This window comes from Pelophylax lessonae (genome assembly GCF_965119305.1).
Source record: "Pelophylax lessonae genome assembly, chromosome: 3".
NCBI lineage: Eukaryota > Metazoa > Chordata > Amphibia > Anura > Ranidae > Pelophylax > Pelophylax lessonae.
In genome coordinates, this window is record NC_138770.1 from 136129698 (window position 1) to 136147937 (window position 18240).

An 18240-nucleotide genomic window follows, 5' to 3' on the forward strand; every position below is an offset into this window, starting at 1 on the left:
GAACACTAGATTAAGCAAAAAAATAAAAAATAAAAATAATCGTTAAATTAGTCGACTAATCGAAAAAAATAATCGATAGATTAGTTGACAGACAAATTAATTGTTAGTTGCAGCCCTAATTGGGACCCTTAGAAAGAAACTCTTCTGCAGTATTGTATTATGCTCCTCCTGTTACTTGGTACATGTCACTAAGGTGAGAAAACTGATTGGGGCCAGGCGTTAGAGAGCATACAGATTTTAGGCATGGATGTTTGAGGCTCATCCATACTATGTCTGTTGATCTACTGTACATAGATCAACATTGGCTCAATTTGGGGGCACATAGAAAGCATTAATTTGCTATATACCCTGTTTACATCATACATGTGTGATGGCATGTGCTGCAAAGAAATTGAGTTGAGTGAATTGTCACCAGCATGCATGTATTTTAGCGTGTGGGCTGGTTAGAACAAGCCCTTAGTGTTCTCTTATGAAGGTTCTGCTAGAATTAGTTTTCTTCTCTGTCCAAGGACTCTTCGTTAATTAAAGTTGTATTTGTATCTTGGAAAAAGTAAGGGGATGCCTTGAAGACTGAAAAGTACATCTCACATTTACTAACAGACCCTTCTCCAGTAGATGTAGACACCTGATACCTTTTTCAAATTAAAAAATCGAGTTTATCTGTTTCCTGCCGATAAGGTCCAAAGCTGACCACACACAGTCATATTTTGTTTCAGATACGCAAATTTTTCCAGGTATGAGGTTTGATACCAAATATTCTCCATTCAGGTAGACAGTTGCAATACCCACAGTTTTAAAGTAGAACTATATACAAAACTTTTTTTTTTTTTAATCATTTTGGATAGTGTAAGGAAGGGATGTAACCCCTGTCATTTTTTTTTTTTTCGCCATCTGTTTCTCATTGCGGATATTTCCTGCCCCATAGCCAAACAGGAAATGAGGAGATTTCCCTGCAAATTAGGTGAATTCCTTGGGGACCCCTAGGTCACCAGAATTCGTGTCCCCATTGGAAGATTTCCCCTATATTACTTTTCCAGGGACAACCCAAAATTTGGTATTTTCTTTTACTTTCACTTTCAATGATAAGGTAAACAGGACAAATAGAGAGGGTGAATCTCCTAACGGGGGCACAGGCCACAATAAAGAATGACAGGTGCTCTAATCCTTCTCCACTCTATCCATAACTAAAAAAAAAAAAAAAAAAAAGTTTTGCCTTTAGTTATACTTTAACCACATGGCACCTGCGCTATAGCTGAAAGACAGCTACAGCACTTAAAATGCTGGGAGGGCGTACATGGACGTCCTTCCATTCTCCTGCTGCCCGTGCACTCTGTGATCAGCAAGTCCTTTGGACTTGGCTAATCACAGATCTGGGTAAAGGGGCAATCACAGCGGGCCCTTTACACACATGATCAGCTGTCAGACAACGACAGCTGATCATAAAAGTAAACAGAAGCTGGTTATCCGCTTTTTTTTTTCCCCTCACGCTGTCAGTGTGATAAAGCGAAGAAAGCCGGTAACCGGCTTCTGTTAGAGGGGCATCAGTATCCTTAGTGCCCACCAGTGCTGCTTATCATTACCTATCAGAACTGCTAATCAGTGCCCACCAGTGCCACCTATTAGTGCCCATCAGTGTTGCAAATCAGTGCTACCTCATCAGTGGCCATCAGTTAAAAGGATAAGAATTACCTGTTTACAAAATATTACATTTTTTTTTGTTTTTTCAAAATTTTCAGTCTTTTTTTGTTTGTTTAGATAAAAAAAAAAAACTGGTGATTTAATACCACCAATAAAAGCTCTATTTGTGTGAAAAAAAAATGATAAAAAATTAATTTAGTGTTGCACGACCACGCTATTGTCATTCAAAGCGTGAGAGCGCTAGCACAAGCTGAAAATTGGCCTGGTCAGGAAGGGGTGTAAGTGCCCAGTAAGCAAGTGGTTAAATAATGGAAATGGCTGGATTGAGTGATATTGGGCTGGTTATAGATGCTGGTCTCCTAACTTCTTCTCACATTCACAAAAACTTCCTAAACTGACATTAATAATGTATAGAGCTCTTTGCAGTGTTCTACAACTTGCCAGCCCTGGATGTGTCTGCAAACATACCTACTTAAGTCTTCATAAAAATTTGTTGGTAACGTGTTTTCTGTTTGACTGAATCTTAAAGCAGTCCAGTCTGAAACGGTTATTATTGTTTTATAAATCCCCTTTGCCTGCTCTATAGCTTTCTGTGTGGCTAGCATGAAAGGGCACATTGTGCTACTATATATTTTAAAACAAAAACTTGGCTATGTCAATTTTGCTTGTGGCAGGACTTTTGCACACTGAGAAGAAGTGGTCCAGCAAAGCTTCTAATACAGCAAAACCTTGGATTGCGAGCATAATATGTTCCGGGAAACATGCTTGTAATCCAAGGAACTCGTATATCAAAGCAAATTACCCCATAAGAAATAATGGAAACTCAGATGATTCCTTCCACAACCATTTATTCATAAGTCCTTCAGTTTATAGTCCATATAAAAAGATTATAGCAATGTGATGGGTTGTGTAACCATAAAATGTCCATCCACAAATGGCAGCCTGCACAAGGGGGTTGGAAGCACAATCCAGGAGGAGCTACAGAGTATAAAAGAGGAGAGGCGCCTTTAAGTGTAGCAGTAAGGTTACATTTAATAAAGGGACATTTAGCAACTGACATGGTTGATGATTAAAACTGGGTTATCTAAGTATGCAGGCATCCCAGGTAAAGCTGTCCACATAGACCATCCTCCGCTCCGCCGGCTCTCGCCACTGTCAGTCTGCAGTTGTGACCGGGAAGACTACCCTGCAGGGGAGTGATCTGAAAGTGAGGCTTGAAGCGTTCAAACGCAGTGTGGAAGGGATGACACCAATGTCGGGGCCGAGGATGGTCTATGTGGACAGCTTTACCCCAGATGCCTGCATATTTAGATGTGCCTGTTTTAATCATCAACCATATGAGTTGCTAAATGTTGTTCCTTCAGTAAAGCGGTAGTGTCCCCTGAGTCCCCATACTAGCACATTATGAAATACTTACCTTAGTACGAAGCCCCCACATGGTCGCCCGGACACCGCTAAGGGAACATGTGCGCGGGAGTTCAGTATCCGGCAAGGAGCTCTAAAGGTCTGCCGGACCTTCAGAGTGCATGCGCCACTGGTGTCAACGGCTGCATGCAGGGTGAATACCGTATTTACCTGCGTATAACATGCACCTCAAATCTAGGAGGGAAATTTTAGGAAAAAAACTTAAATTTGAAATAAACAGCATTGAACTTTTTGAATTTTTTTTGGAATTATATGCAGCCTTACCAGTGCCCGTGAATGCAGCCTCATCAGCGCAGTGTTCATAAATGCAGCCTCGCCTTGCAGTGTCCATCAATGCAGTCTCGCCAGTGCAGTGTCCATCAATGCAGTCTCGCCAGTGCAGTGTCCATCAATGCAGTCTCGCCAGCGCAGTGTTCATCAATGCAGTCTCGTCAGTGCAGTGTCCATCAATGCAGTTTCGCCAGTGCAGTGTCCATCAATGCAGTCTCGCCAGCGCAGTGTCCATCAATGCAGTCTTGCCAGCGCAGTGTCCATCAATGCAGTCTCGCCAGCACAGTGTTCATCAATGCAGTCTCGTCAGTGCAGTGTCCATCAATGCAGTTTTGCCAGTGCAGTGTCCATCAATGCAGTCTCGCCAGTGCAGTGTCCATCAATGCAGTCTCGCCAGTGTAGTGTCCATCAATGCAGTCTCGCCAGCACAGTGTTTCATCAATGCAGTCTCGTCAGTGCAGTGTCCATCAATGCAGTTTCGCCAGCACATTGTCCATCAATGCAGTCTCGCCATCGCAGTGTCCGCCAATGCAGCCTCGCCAGCGCAGTGTCCATCAATGCAGTCTCGCCAACGCAGTGTCCATCAATGCAGTCTCGCCATCGCAGTGTCCGCCAATGCAGCCTCGCCAGGGCAGTGTCCACCAATGCAGACTCGCCAGCACAGTGTCTGCCAATGCAGCCTCGCCAGGGCAGTGTCTGCCAATGCAGCCTCGCCAGGGCAGTGTCTGCCAATGCAGCCTCGCCAGGGCAGTGTCCACCCATGCAGCCTCGCCAGCGCAGTGTCCATCAATGCAGTCTCGCCAGTGCAGTGTCCATCAATGCAGTCTCGCCAGCGCAGTGTCAACCAATGCAGCCTCGCCAGTGCAGTGTCCACCGTTGCAGCCTCACCAGCGCCATTGTACAGAGCAGCGATATATTAAAAAAAAAAAAAAAGGCCAGGCAGCGCTGAGAGGCAGGGGGGGGGGGGGTGAGGAGAAGGGAGGACAAGCAGCCGCTGTCATCTGAAGTACTGGCGCCTATGATATGTCACAGGAGATAATCATTTTACCTACAGGTAAGGCTTACCTGTAGGTAAAAGTTGAAAAGCGGAGTATACTATCGCTTTAAATGTAACAATATTGCTACACTTGGAGGCACCTCTCTTCAATTTTATACTCAGTTGTGACATGACGCTTTTTTGTATATCAAGATATTACTTGTTTATCAAGTCAAAATTAAATTAGTAAAAAAACAATGTTGCTTGCCTTGCAAAACCAAGTTACTCTCAATCCAAGGTTTTGCTGTATATTGAATTATTCTGTGTTTGTGTAACTGTTATAGGTATAGAGAATCCACTGACAGAAAAGGATGATATTCTAAAATTGCATTGGGAATATGTGGCTAATTCAAACATAATTTGTGCTTAGCAGAGTACTTTGACAATGGTTTATGGAGGGCCTTCATGTAATCTTTGTCTTGCTCTTTGTCATTGCAGTGCGTTTGTGTTCCGATCGCCTTAGCCTCATCAAGAAGTGTATTTCTCAGTCTTCGACCAGCTACAAACAGGCATCCAAGCTACTGTCACTGGCTCATCTGCTGAGAGTTGCAGGTAAATTTATTGTATCTATTAAAGAGCACACAATACAAATTGTAATTTCATTGGTGGTAATAATAGCATGATCACATTTAATTTGTTTTATGTAATAACCTATATCAGCTAACCTGTGTAGAAAAGATGTATATACGGTACTTACCTATTTTCAGCCTTCTCTAGTCCAGTCATATGATCCATCTCCTCTGTCAGCCAGTGGCAGGTGCAGGGATATCGGAACCTACAGGTTATGTCATCACTCTCCACTTTCCCAGCTGTTGTCAGCCGCCGCTGGCTGACACAGGGGAGCCACATCACATGACCGGACTGGAGTGGGCTGAAAAAAAGGTAAGTATATACATCTTCTTACATAGATTAGTTAGTATAGATGTTAGGAAGAGAGAGGGAGCTTTTTAAGACTAGTTAGGAATTCTACTTTAAGGTATCCCATTCATTATTAGTGAGCTCCCAAAACAACACAACACAACAGATTAAAAAAATCCTGCGTGACCCTTAAACAACACAGGAGGCCCCAAGGTGTCATATATGTTACGTACATAGTTACAGTGGGTACGGAAAGTATTCAGACCCCCTTAAATTTTTCACTCTTTGTTATATTGCAGCCATTTGCTAAAATCATTTAGGTTCATTCTTCTTCCTCATGAATGTACACATAGCACCCCATACTGACAGAAAAACACAGAATTGTTGACATTGTTGCAGATTTATTAAAAAAGAAAAACTGAAATATCACATGGTCCTAAGTATTCAGACCCTTTGCTGTGACACTCATATATTTAACTCAGGTGCTTTCAATTTCTTCTGATCATCCTTGAGATGGTTCTACACCTTCATTTGAGTCCAGCTGTGTTTGATTATACTGATTGGACTTGATTAGGAAAGCCACACACCTGTCTATATAAGACCTTCCAGATCACAATGCATGTCAGAGCAAATGAGAATCATGAGGTCAAAGGAACTGCCTGAAGAGCTCAGAGACAGAATTGTGGCAAGGCACAGATCTGGCCAAGGTTACAAAAAGATTTCTGCTGCACTTAAGGTTCCTAAGAGCACAGTGGCCTCCATAATCCTCAAATGGAAGACGTTTGGGAAGACCAGAACCCTTCCTAGAGCTGGCCGTCCAGCAAAACTGAGCTATCGGGGGAGAAGAGCCTTGGTGAGAGAGGTAAAGAAGAACCCAAAGATCACTGTGGCTGAGCTCCAGAGATGCAGTCAGGAGATGGGAGAAAGTTGTAGAAAGTTAACCATCACTGCAGCCCTCCACCAGTCGGGGCTTTATGGCAGAGTGGCCCGACGGAAGCTTATCAATGCTCCCTGCTGATATGACTGCTTGTGGAAGAGAATTCCTCATCCTTACCGCTCTTACAGTGAAGAACCCCTTACGCACTTTAAGGTTAAACCACCTTTCCTCTAGTTTTAGTGAGTGGCCACGTGTCTTATTGTATCTCCTGTCTCTGAATAGTTTGTTCCTTATGCTAGGGTCGCCAGTACAGTATTTGTACATTGATATCATATCCCCCCTCAATCGTCTCTTCTCCAGAGAGAATAGGTTCAGTGCTTGTAGTCTTTCCTCATAGCTGATGTCCTCCATTCCCCTTATTATAATTAATTATTAATTAATTATATGTGTTGTTGTAATAACCAGTTAAAGTAGATGTAATCCCATTCACTTAAATCTCTTATAATCATTAACATGGTAACATTCTTTTAAAAGTTTTTTCCAATATTTATAAATCTACAGCTCAAAAAAAAAAAAAAAATGTTGATTCTGCCATAATAGTCCATGTTCATTTTCTTTTATAGGGTGACAACATTCTGTCTGTGTCCCTGTTGTCACCCTGTTTCACTGCCTTTCAATACAGACTATGTGTCTGTTTTAGCATACATTATACAGGCATGGTCAAGTGTTGTCAATAACAGAAAACCTGCCCTGAAAAGTTAGGTTATCCCTGAATTCCATGCAATAAGTCAATAAAGAATGGAAAATAAGTAAAAAGAAATAATAAAAAAGTTGTTTGTGATGTACAGAGCTTAATGCCCCTTTCACACGTGTGCGAACTGGATGCACAGATATGAACAGTACTCATTGGAAATCATGGGGTACAACTTGTCATGTGACTTTGCAGTCCTAGGTCGCAGAACAAGTTGCACACGTGTGAAATGGGCCTTAAAGTATATGTTAACACTCATCTTGCAAAACAACCCATTCAGTTTAAACTGGGAATAAAAGGCAAAACATTGGTGTGTGTATATAAAAAACATTATACATATTTTGTTCCCCTTTTTTCTTTCAAATCAATTACATTCCCTCTGTTCTCAGCTGCATAAGCAGCTCAGTGAGCTAAGTGAGGAGAAACAGCAGCACACTGGTCTTTCCAGTGAATGGTTGCTTAGGGGAGAGCAGGCTGAGTTTAAAGAACAGCCAGAAAACTGACCACACTGTGCTCTCATGCTTACTGTGATCAGTTTTTATTAGAAATACAGAGGGACTAGCAGGAACACCAGGAATTTCAAACAAAGGGGGCAATACAAAGGGAACAGGGTACTTTATTATGTAAGTATGTGGTACAACAGGCGCATATCAGCAATATGAAATGTTGGGGTAGCATATTTTTAACGAGGAGCCCCCCCCCCCCACACACAAAAAAATAAATAAATAAAAGTAAGCAGTTACAAATACTATAGCTGCTGACTTTTACTATTAGTGCCCTCACCTGTCCTGGCATCCAGCGGTGTCCTCACCCGAGCCAATTCTTGAATCGGCTCTTGGGGGGTGGCACCACCATCTTGGCTAAGGAAAACTTAACAGGTGGTTTCCTACTGTGCATGCACGAATCAAGCTGTTCTTTGTAAATGGCCAGCTGCTGGGTGTGTGTGTGTGTGTGTGTGTGTGGGGGGGGGGGGGTGGGGGGGGGTTCTGGCTCACTTTGCCACGGTAAACTGAGCCGAAAGTGGGAGTGGGTACCTGTCAAAACCAGGTGCCCGCTCCCCCCAAAAGGTGCTAAATGTGGAAGCGGAGGGGGGAGGGAGGCAGACAGGGGAAGCTTCCCCTCTTGGGTGGAGCTCCGCTTTAACCTCTTCGCTCTGGCTGCGTGCATATATATGTGCTTCTGGCACAGTTGCTGGCAGGTAACGGAAAGCTCCCTATCACTATTTGGGAGCTTTCCGATCATGTGACCGCTGTGATTATGGTGATCACATGATCAAAATGATCACTTGATCGAAATGCTCGCTTCTGCCTCTCAGCATCTGAAACCTCTCAAAGGGGTGGGGAGCGCCTGCCCTATGGGGTCACAAACTAAATGTCCAACAGGGAGAGTTAACAGTTATGCAGCACCAACATACCTACTTTACCCGGTTGCCGACCGCCGCACGACTATATACTGCGGCGGTCAGCCCCGGCCAGGCAGAGTGACATATGGGTACGTCACTCGCCTGTCACTGACTTGCGAGCCAATTGCGGGCAGGCGCGCACCCGCCCCGGCTCGTTCACTGACAAGTCAGTGCGTGTGACCGGCGGACCCAATGTAAACAAGCCGCCCGTCATTCTCCCTGGTGTAAAAATGAAGATCAGACGGTTCTACTATGTAGGACCGTTGATCTTTGTTTTTACACCAATAGCCATGTCCCACTACAGTTAGAAACACGCCCCTAGGACACACTTAACCCCTCCCTCTCCAATACATTTAACCCCTTCCCTGCCAGTGTCATTTTTTCAGTAACAGTGCATATGCATAGCACTGATTACTGCAGTAATGTCACTGGTAACCCCAAAAGTGTCAAAAATGTCAGTCAAGGGTCCGATCTGTCTGCCGCAATGTCGCAGTACCGAAAAAAAAAATCACAGATCACCGCCATTACGCGTTAAAAAAAAAACACCAAAAATGACAAAAATCTTTCCCTTTGTTAGTAAACACGATAACTTTTGCGCAAACCAATCAAAATACGCTTTTTGCGATTTTTATTTTTTTTACCAAACATATGTAGCATAAAACAAATTGGCCGAAAATGTTAAAAAAATTAGATTTTTACATTTTTTTTGGGGGGGGGAATTTCATATAAAAAAATGTGAAAAATATTGTTATTTTTGCAAAATTGTCGCTGTTTTTTTGTTTATAGCGCATGATCAAAAAATCGCACAGGTGATCAAATACCACCAAAAGAAAGCTCTGTTTGTGGGAAAAAAAGGACGATTGAATTCAAATTCAATCACAATTGTCCGTTAAAGTTACGCAGTAAAAAAATCACAAAAAAACCCTGGTCTTTTAGCAGCCAAATCCTCCGGGGCTTAAGTGGTTAATACAAACATGACTCTTCAGCTCAAATATTCTCCAATGTTAAGCTTGTGTACTAGAATATTTATGGTTGTCTGTACTTCCTTGAACTTTGCTTCAATCAGATTCTTTATTTTTGCTTAAAATTCCGATCAATGAAAATGATTGAAAGTGAGACATAAAACTAAACTGTTATTTTGCTCCTCCTTGTACTGTGTTGTGGTGCATTGTACTATACCAGGGGGTCTTCAAACTATGGCCCTCCAGTTGTTCAGGAACTAGAATTCCCATCATGCCTAGTCATGTCTGTGAATGTCATAGTTTTACAATGCCTCATGGGATGTGTAGTTCCTTAGCAGATGGAGGGCCGTAGTTTGAGGATCCCTTTACTATACATTGCGTTGGGTTGCCACTCACAATGAATGGTACTGCACCACACTGCACTGCACATTGTGAGCCTGTGCATGTGGCTCTGCACATTGACCTGAGCGTTGCCGAAATGCAAAAGTGTGAATGGGTCCTGATAGTTTATCAGCACTGGTGTTACCAAAAGATTGTTCAGACTAAGGGTTTGTCTGAGACTTAGGAATCCAGGGCATATTTTTTGCCTAGTATCACATTAATATTTCACTGTATTTACACATAGGCCTGACGGGAAGAATCGGCTGGCTTATTGCACCAGTGCGCGCTGGTAATGATTGCCCGTAGAGCTCTTAGATAAATTCTCTATCTTTTAGCTGCAACTCAGCTGTAACTAATTTCTTTCTGTGGTGGTGTGCTCCCGATGCCAGAGGAAAGACTAAACTATTGATTAATTCTCTTCTACCTGAATTCTGTTGCTGTGGGCTTAATAAATGTGATTGTTTACTTGTTGCCAAGTTCTAGAGGCTGCTCATTTCTTGGGAAGTTTTAGAGGGAGGATGGTAGAGAGCTATATTGTGACCTGTAGCTGTAAAACACCATGCGGAGTAAAATAAATAGCCACTTTGCTTTTAGTTCACATAGTGGACTTGGACAGTTAATTTTGGCTGTTTAGGAGAGATTTTTGTACATTTAAGTTAGACATGAGCCTGCTTATTACTGACTTCTGCAAGATTCTGTGAAATTGTTTTGGGTACTTATAATAATGAAGACCTAGGAAGGTCATTATATACTTCTTAAAGTAGACATTGAGCCTGCCTATAAGGATTTTAACAAACATTCTTGGGGATTGAAATTTATTTAGCCCTCTTGTTCTTTGCTTTGCAGACATTTTTCCAGAACTGTGACCCTTATAAAGTTCACTAGGGAGGATGGGGTCAGAGCAAAGCTTGTCAGTCACTGCAGCAAACCACATACATCCCTCAATGATGGTTCACCATTCAGGCAAAGAAGAAGGCAACAATATTGAGATTCTGGGGTGTTGCATTGCTGAGTTTGTTTTTCTGAGAAAAATGTTTAGTTAATCAGAAGGTGGGGGGGGGGGGGTGGAGCTAGGATTTCAAATCTCTGAACTGCTTCTCCAGCTGTGTGGACACTGACAGCTCATCACCCATGAAGGGTAAATAGAACAGGAACCAGGGAATGGGAAGGATGCCGGGTGTTCACCTTTTCATTTTTTTTTTTTTTTTTTTTTAAAGGTGAACTAACCATTTAATGCTTTGATGTCCTTTGTTTGCTATCAAAGATAGCATATTCCCATATTTGGGTGCAACATGTTAGTGATGTAGCAGCCCCCACATGTCCTTTTTTAGTGAACTATCAAAGCACTGGTGATTGCTCTAGGTAGTTTATTGTTGCTTCCTGTCCTTCAGTAACTGCTTGGCATGGGCAGACAGCTACATGGACAGTCTGCAGGGGCCTGAGATTGCACAAGCAATCTGCTGATTGTGGTTGCCAACAAAAGTGAGTACACCCTTAAGTTGAAATGTCCAAATTGGGCCCAAAGTGTTAATATTTTGTGTGGCCACCATTATTTTCCAGCACTGCCTTAACCCTCTTGGACATGGAGTTCACCAGAGCTTCACAGGTTTCCACTGAAGTCCTCTTCTACTCCTCAATGACGACATCACAAAGCTGGTGGATGTTATAGACTTTGCGCTCCTCCTCCTTCAGTTTGAGGATGCCCCACAGATGTTCAGAAGGGTTTAGGTCTGGAGACATGCTTGGCCAGTCCATCACCTTTACCCTCAGCTTCTTTAACAAGGCAGTTGTTGTCTTGGCGGTCGTTATCATGTTGGAATACTGCCCTGCGGCCCAGTCTCCGAAGAGAGGGGGTTCATGCTCTGCTTCAGTATGTCACAGTACATGTGGACATTCATGGTTCCCTCAATGAACTGTAGCTCCCGGAAGCACTCATGCAACCCCAGACCATGACACTCCCACCACCGTGCTTGACTGTATGCAAGACACACTTGTCTTTGTACTCCTCACCTGGTTGCCGCCACACACGTTTGACACCATCAAAACCAAATAAGTTTATCTTGGTCTCATCAGACCACAGTACATGGTTCCAGTAATTAATGCCCTTAGTCTGCTTGTCTTCAGCAAACTGTTTGCGGGCTTTCTTGTTCACCATCTTTAGAAGAGGCTTCCTTCTGGGATGACAGCCATGCAGACCAATTTGATGCAGTGTGCGGCATATGGTCTGAGCACTGACAGGCTGACCTCCCACCCCTTCAACCTCTGCAGCAATGCTGGCGGCACTCATACGTCTATTTCCCAAAGACAACCTCTGGATATGACGCTGAGCATGTGCACTCAACTTTTTTGGTTGACCATAGCGAGGCCTGTTCTGAGTGGAACCTGTCCTGATAAACCACTGTATGGTCTTGGCCACCGTGCTGCAGCTCATTTTCAGGGTCTTGGCGATCTTCTTATAGCCTAGGCCATCTTTATGTAGAGCAACAATTCTTTTTTTTTTTTTTTTTTTTAGATCCTCAGAGAGTTCTTTGCCATGAGGTGCAATGTTGAACTCCCAGTGACCAGTATGAGAGTGTGAGAGCGATAACACCAAATTTAACACACCTGCTCCCCATTCACACCTGAGACCTTGTAACACTAATAAGTCATGTGATACCAGGGCGGGAAAATGACTAATTGGGCCAAATTTGGACATTTTCACTAAGGGGTGTACTCACTTTTGTTGCCAGCAGTTTAGACATTAATGGCTGTGTGTTGCTATTTTGAGGGGACAGCAAATTTACACTGTTATAGCAGCTGTACACTCACTACTTTACATTGTAGCAAAGTGTCATTTCTTCAGTGTTGTCACATGAAAAGATATAATAAAATATTTACAACATGTGAGGGGTGTACTCACTTTTGTGAGATATTGTGAGTAACTTTATATTAAAAGTCAGCAGCTACAGTATTTGTAGCTGCTGACTTTTTTTTTGTACAGGCTGGAACTCTTCTTTAACAGTCAATGCATTTTTTTTTGTGCCTGGAATTTTGTCTTCTACTCTGGAAAATAATAGGGATCATCTGCAAATTGTAGTAATATGGTCCTTTCCATAATTAACCTGTAGCACTACATTAAGCACACAGCAGCTCCTGCTGACTCATCCTCCTGTCTGTGTTCCCTACCTGACTGAATGGAGGAAAGAAAGAAGAGGAGCCTGTCACTGTGCTCCCTGGGAGGTGGAGGCGGAAGGAACATTGCAGATACAGAGGCTTAACTAGCAAAAGAGTGCTTATTTGTTGAAAAGCAGATGTATAGAGTTGATTTGTTGCAGTGCTGTCAAACATTGCAGTTTGATAACCAATTTAGGTAGATGTAATCCCGATCACCAAAATCTTATATGTACATTAACGTAAACATTTTTTTGAAGGTTATTTACAATATCTACAGCTTCATTAAAGTATTAATTGTTTATCCTCTCATTGTGGTCCTTGTTCAGTCACTTTCTGTTATAGAGTGACAACACTTTGTCCCTGTGTCCCTGTTGTGCTCTTATGTTGTCACCCTTTCACGCAGGCTTTCAATATAGACTAGCTGTGTTTGTTTTAATACGGATTATGCAGGCATGGTCAAGTGTTGTCATTAACAAAAAAACAGCCCTGAACAATGATGCTATCACTGAGTCCATGCATGCCAACAGGATGTGCCTGTAGCAAGGCTGCTGGAGATCAGTAATACTGGGATGAAATAAAGCAATGGCAAATAGGTATAAAAAAGTAGTTTCCGATGCACAGGGCTTTGGCAAACTAAGTGTCCATCAGTTAGAGTTACCCGTTAAAAGCCTCCAAAGTATTTTTATACATGCATGACTATGTGGCTCAGAAAAAATACCCCGCAATATTAAATATTAAGCTTTGTATGGTTGTCTATACTCCTGTTACCTTCGCTGCAATCCAATACTTTTCTATTGTTTAAAATTCTGATCGATAAAAACTATTGAAAGTGAGACATAAATCGAAACTGTTATCTTCCTCGTACTTATCTGAGGAAATCTCAGCAGCCGAAAGTAATTAGCGTCTATATGGGTAAAGGGACCCTGTCATTATGGCCAATAACTTTGGGCGTCTGTCAGTGGGGAAATTCAGCTTATCTTCAGGTGCATTTGGTATTCATTTGACACACTTTTGAAATAATTTACAGTTTATTGAACAGTGGCTTTGACCTGCAGTTGATCTCAGTTTGACTTCCTTCTAATGCCCCGTACACACGCGTCAAAAATTGGCAGGGAATTTTCGGCCAGCGTCCGATCTGCCGATTTATGGCTTGTTAGTATGATGCTTCCGACAACCAACTCCGACTTTTCGGCCGAAAAAAATCTGGTGTGCAGGCTATAAAATTTTTGTTGGCCGTCAATACAACGGCCGATTTTCGTGCAGTCGGTACATATTTTGACAGGGAAAAATCTGATGAGCAAGTCTGGGCATGCTCAGAGAAGAAAGAACACAAAGAAAACAAACCAACACATGACATCACTTCTGAAGTAGAATTTTGTTGGCCGAGAAAATTTGTGTGCAGTCTAGGCACATTCCAACCAACAAAACACAACTTGGACAAAAGTCGGACGATCGGTCGGCCAATAATCGTTGCGTGTGTACGAGGCTTTAGCCTTATCAACCTGCTTTAAGCTGCTTTTCATTCCCATTTACTTGTATAGGGAAAGAAGCAAGTTCTGGCTCCAAATTCCCCCTTCTTCCTCAAAAGTCTTTTAGGCAGGTCTGGGTATGCAGCTTATTGGTACAATATTGTGTTCTACAACCTCTATTGATGGAATGTGTGACCCAGGCTGTAATGACCAAGAGGAGGCTGTGCTGGGTCATAGTTAAAGGATAAGTTCACCTTTGGAATATGCTACATGTTCGTCCATTTTTAGAGTGGACAATGCAATGTGTTCCAGCATCTGCAGCCTCAAGACGTGATTGCAGGTGCAATGCTCTGCAGGCTTCTTAGAAAAAAATTATAAAAGCACATTGATTTAATTATTTTTTTTAAAAGGCGAACGTAATCTTTAAGTCAGAGAAGCTCTGGCAACATTTGGGCTATAACAAGCAGAGAAACACTAAATAAAATACCACAAAATAAAATTGATGCTCTTGACATAAAGGTCATGTCTTCTGTGTAATTTTAACTGCCAGCTTTTTTTTTTTTTTTTATGTCTGAATGGTGAGAACCATTAAATTTATTTTTCTCTTTTAACTTTTAAAATACAAGTTTAAAGTGGACCAGGTAGCGAATTGCAACAGGTTAATTTAATGCAACCTTTTCTTACTGCACTTGCTTACTGTTTCTTCACTTCCTCATCGCTTTTCATCTACTGGAACCAAAAGGACAGCCCTGTATCTAAGTTACTCTAGCCGTAGCTCACACAGTGATGAGGACTGATCTCTGTCATGGTACAGGGCCAGTCATAGGGATAAGGACTCTACCAATCTTAGTCACGGTGCAGGGCCAGTCACAGGATGAGGACATTACCAATCACTGTCATGGTGTAGGGCCAATCACAGGGATGAGGACTCTACCAATCTCTCTCACAATGCAGGGCCAATCACCAGGGTTGAGCATGGAGTATGTCGCATGCCCCCCCCAAACCCAAATATTTTCTTTTCTCCCTGTCTCTGAATAGTGTGACAATGGAGTGATGGAAAGGTGGATATATGCTGCAAATGAGGAGTGCATTAAAGGACAACTGTAATTATAGTATATACAGTATCTCATAAAAAAGTACACCCCTCACATTTTTGATAATATTGTATTATATCTTTTCATGTGACAATACTGAAGAAATGACACTTTTCTACAATGTAAAGTAGTGAATATACAGCTTGTATAACAGTGTAAACTTGCTGTCCCCTCAAAATAACTCAACACACAACAATTCATGTCTAAACTGCTGACAACAAAAGCGAGTACACCACTAAGCAAAAAAGGTCAAATTGGGCCCAATTAGCCATTTTACCTTCCCAGTATCATGTGAGTCGTTAGTGTTACAAGGTCGCAGGTGTGTTAAATTTGGTGTTATCACTTTCACTCTCTCATACTGGTCACTGGAAGTTCAACGTGGCACCTCATGGCAAAGAACTTTCTGAGGATCTGAAAAAACGAGTTGTTGCTCTACATAAAGATGGCCTAGGGCTATAAGAAGATTGCCAAGACCCTGAAACTGAGCTGCAGCACAGTGGCAAAGACCATACAGCGGTTTAACATGACAGGTTCCACTCAGAACAGGCTTCACCATGGTCGACCAAAGAAGTTGAGTGCACATGCTCAGCATCATATCCAGAGGTTGTCTTTGGGAAATAGACATATGAGTGCTAAAAGAATAAATCCTGCGAGCAACCTTGAGGTCCTAGATTAATAGGCTATCTGCTGCAGACTCTCCACTTCTCATAACCGTGTAAAAACCTTAAGTAAATAAACAGTGCTGTGCAGATAAATAATCATAAATTGCACTACATATATCAGATCCTTGTGTAATATGCAATATTAAAGTGCTAAATAGTGCCAATATATATATATAAATAAAGGTAAGTATATAAAAGTGAAAAAGATGTAAAAAAGTCCAGTGTGAAGAAATAAATAAACGTGCTGAAAATTAATAAATGGATGGTTGTCTCATTGGACCTTTTACTCATGCGTTTTTTATAAAGAGCTGAGGTGAGCGCCCATTCACAAGGGGGTGCACGGTTGTGGCTGTCTACTGTGACACTCTGGTCACACATCTTTGGGAGCACTGATCACTTTTATGATTGTTTGGACTATATCAATTTATTAATTTTCAGCACGTTTTTTTATCCTATGGTTGTCTCATAGGACCTTTTACTCATGCATTTTTTATAAAGAGCTGAGGTGAGCGCCCATTCACAAGGGGGTGCACGGTTGTGGCTGTCTACTGTGACATTCTGGTCACACATCTTTGGGAGCACAGATCACTTTAATGATTGTTTGGACTATATCCATTTATTAATTTTCAGCACATTTTTTTATCCTATGGTTGTCTCATAGGATCTTTTTACTCATGCGTTTTTTATAAAGAGCTGAGGTGAGCGCCCATTCACTAGGGGGTGCACGGTTGTGGCTGTCTACTGAGACACTCTAGTCACACATCTTTAGGAGCACTGATCACTTTTATGATTGTTTGGACTATATCCATTTATTAATTTTCAGCACGTTTATTTATTATTTCACACTGGACTTTTTTACATCTTTTTTACTTTTATATACTTACCTTTATATATATATATTGGCACTATTTAGCACTTTAATATTGCATATTACACACGGATCTGATATATGTAGTGCAATTTATGATTATATATCTGAGCAGCACTGTTTATTTACTTAAGACATATGAGTGCTGCCAGCATTGCTGCAGAGGTTGAAGGTCGGGGTTCAGCCTGTCAGTGCTACAACCGTCTCAGAAGGAAACCTCTTCTACAGATGATGCACAAGAAAGCCTGCAAACAGTTTGTTGAAGACAAACAGACTAAGGACATGGATTACTGGAGCCATATCCTGTGGTCTGATGATACCAAGATAAACTTATTTGGTTCTGATGGTGTCAAGCGTGTGTGGCGGTAACCAGGTGAGGAGTACCAAGACGAGTGTGTCTTGCCTACTGTCAAGCATGGTGGTGGGAGTGTCATGGTCTGGGGCTGCATGAGTGCTGCCGGCAGTGGGGAGCTACATTTCATTGAGGGAACCATGAATGCCAACATGTACTGTGACATACTGAAGCAGAGCATGATCCCCTCCCTTCAGAGACTGGGCCGCAGGGCAGTATTCCAACATAACCCCAAACTCACCTCCAAGATGACCACAGCCTTGCTAAAGAAGCTGAGGGTAAAGGTGATGGCCTGACCAAGCATGTACCCAGACCTAAACTCTATTGAGCATCTGTGGGGAATCCTCAAACGTAAGGTGGAGGAGCGCAAGGTCTCTAACATCCACCAGCTCCGTGATGTCGCCATGGAGGAGTGGAAAAGGACTCCAGTGGCAACCTGTTAAGCTCTGGTGAACTTCATGCCCAAGAGGGTTAAGGCAGTGCCAGAAAATAATGGTGGCCACACAAAATATTGACACGTTGGGCCCAATTTTGACATTTGCGCTTAGGGGTGTACTAACTTTTGTTCCCAGCAGTTTAGACAATAATGGCTGTGTGTTGAGTTATTCTGAGGAGACAACAAATTTACACTGTTATACAAACTACTTTACATTGTAGCAAAGTGTCATTTCTTAAGTGTTGTCACATGAAAAGATATAATGTATAATATTTTCAAAAATGTGAGGGGTGTACTCACTTTTGTGAGATATTGTATATTATAATACATTACTCTAATCCAGCCCCTTCTAAACTAACCTGCACTAACACCCCACCCTGTTTCTTACCTAAAGTAGCGGTAAACCACATAAAATAAAAACAATAAAAAAAAAAAAAATAGGCATCAGGCAGTTTAGGTCATAATGTGCTAGTATGCAGTGCATACTAGCACTATATGACAGAGTTACCTGAAATTGAAGCCTTCCAGCGGTGCGCTGTCACTACTGAAGACTTCCATCTTCACCCACTTTTCCAACCGGATTTGCGGGTTTTGACGATTACTTCA

At 42.1% G+C, this 18240-nt stretch overlaps 1 protein-coding gene across 1 annotated transcript in view; it reads left to right on the forward strand.

Moving 5' to 3' along the window:
- Positions 1-18240, forward strand: part of NBAS (NBAS subunit of NRZ tethering complex) — a 1303215-nt gene that overhangs the window by 566276 nt on the left and 718699 nt on the right. Inside the window, exon 32 of the mRNA XM_082252487.1 lies at positions 4808-4921. Coding sequence (XP_082108613.1) covers positions 4808-4921 — 114 coding nt within the window. The remainder of the gene's footprint in view (positions 1-4807; positions 4922-18240) is intronic.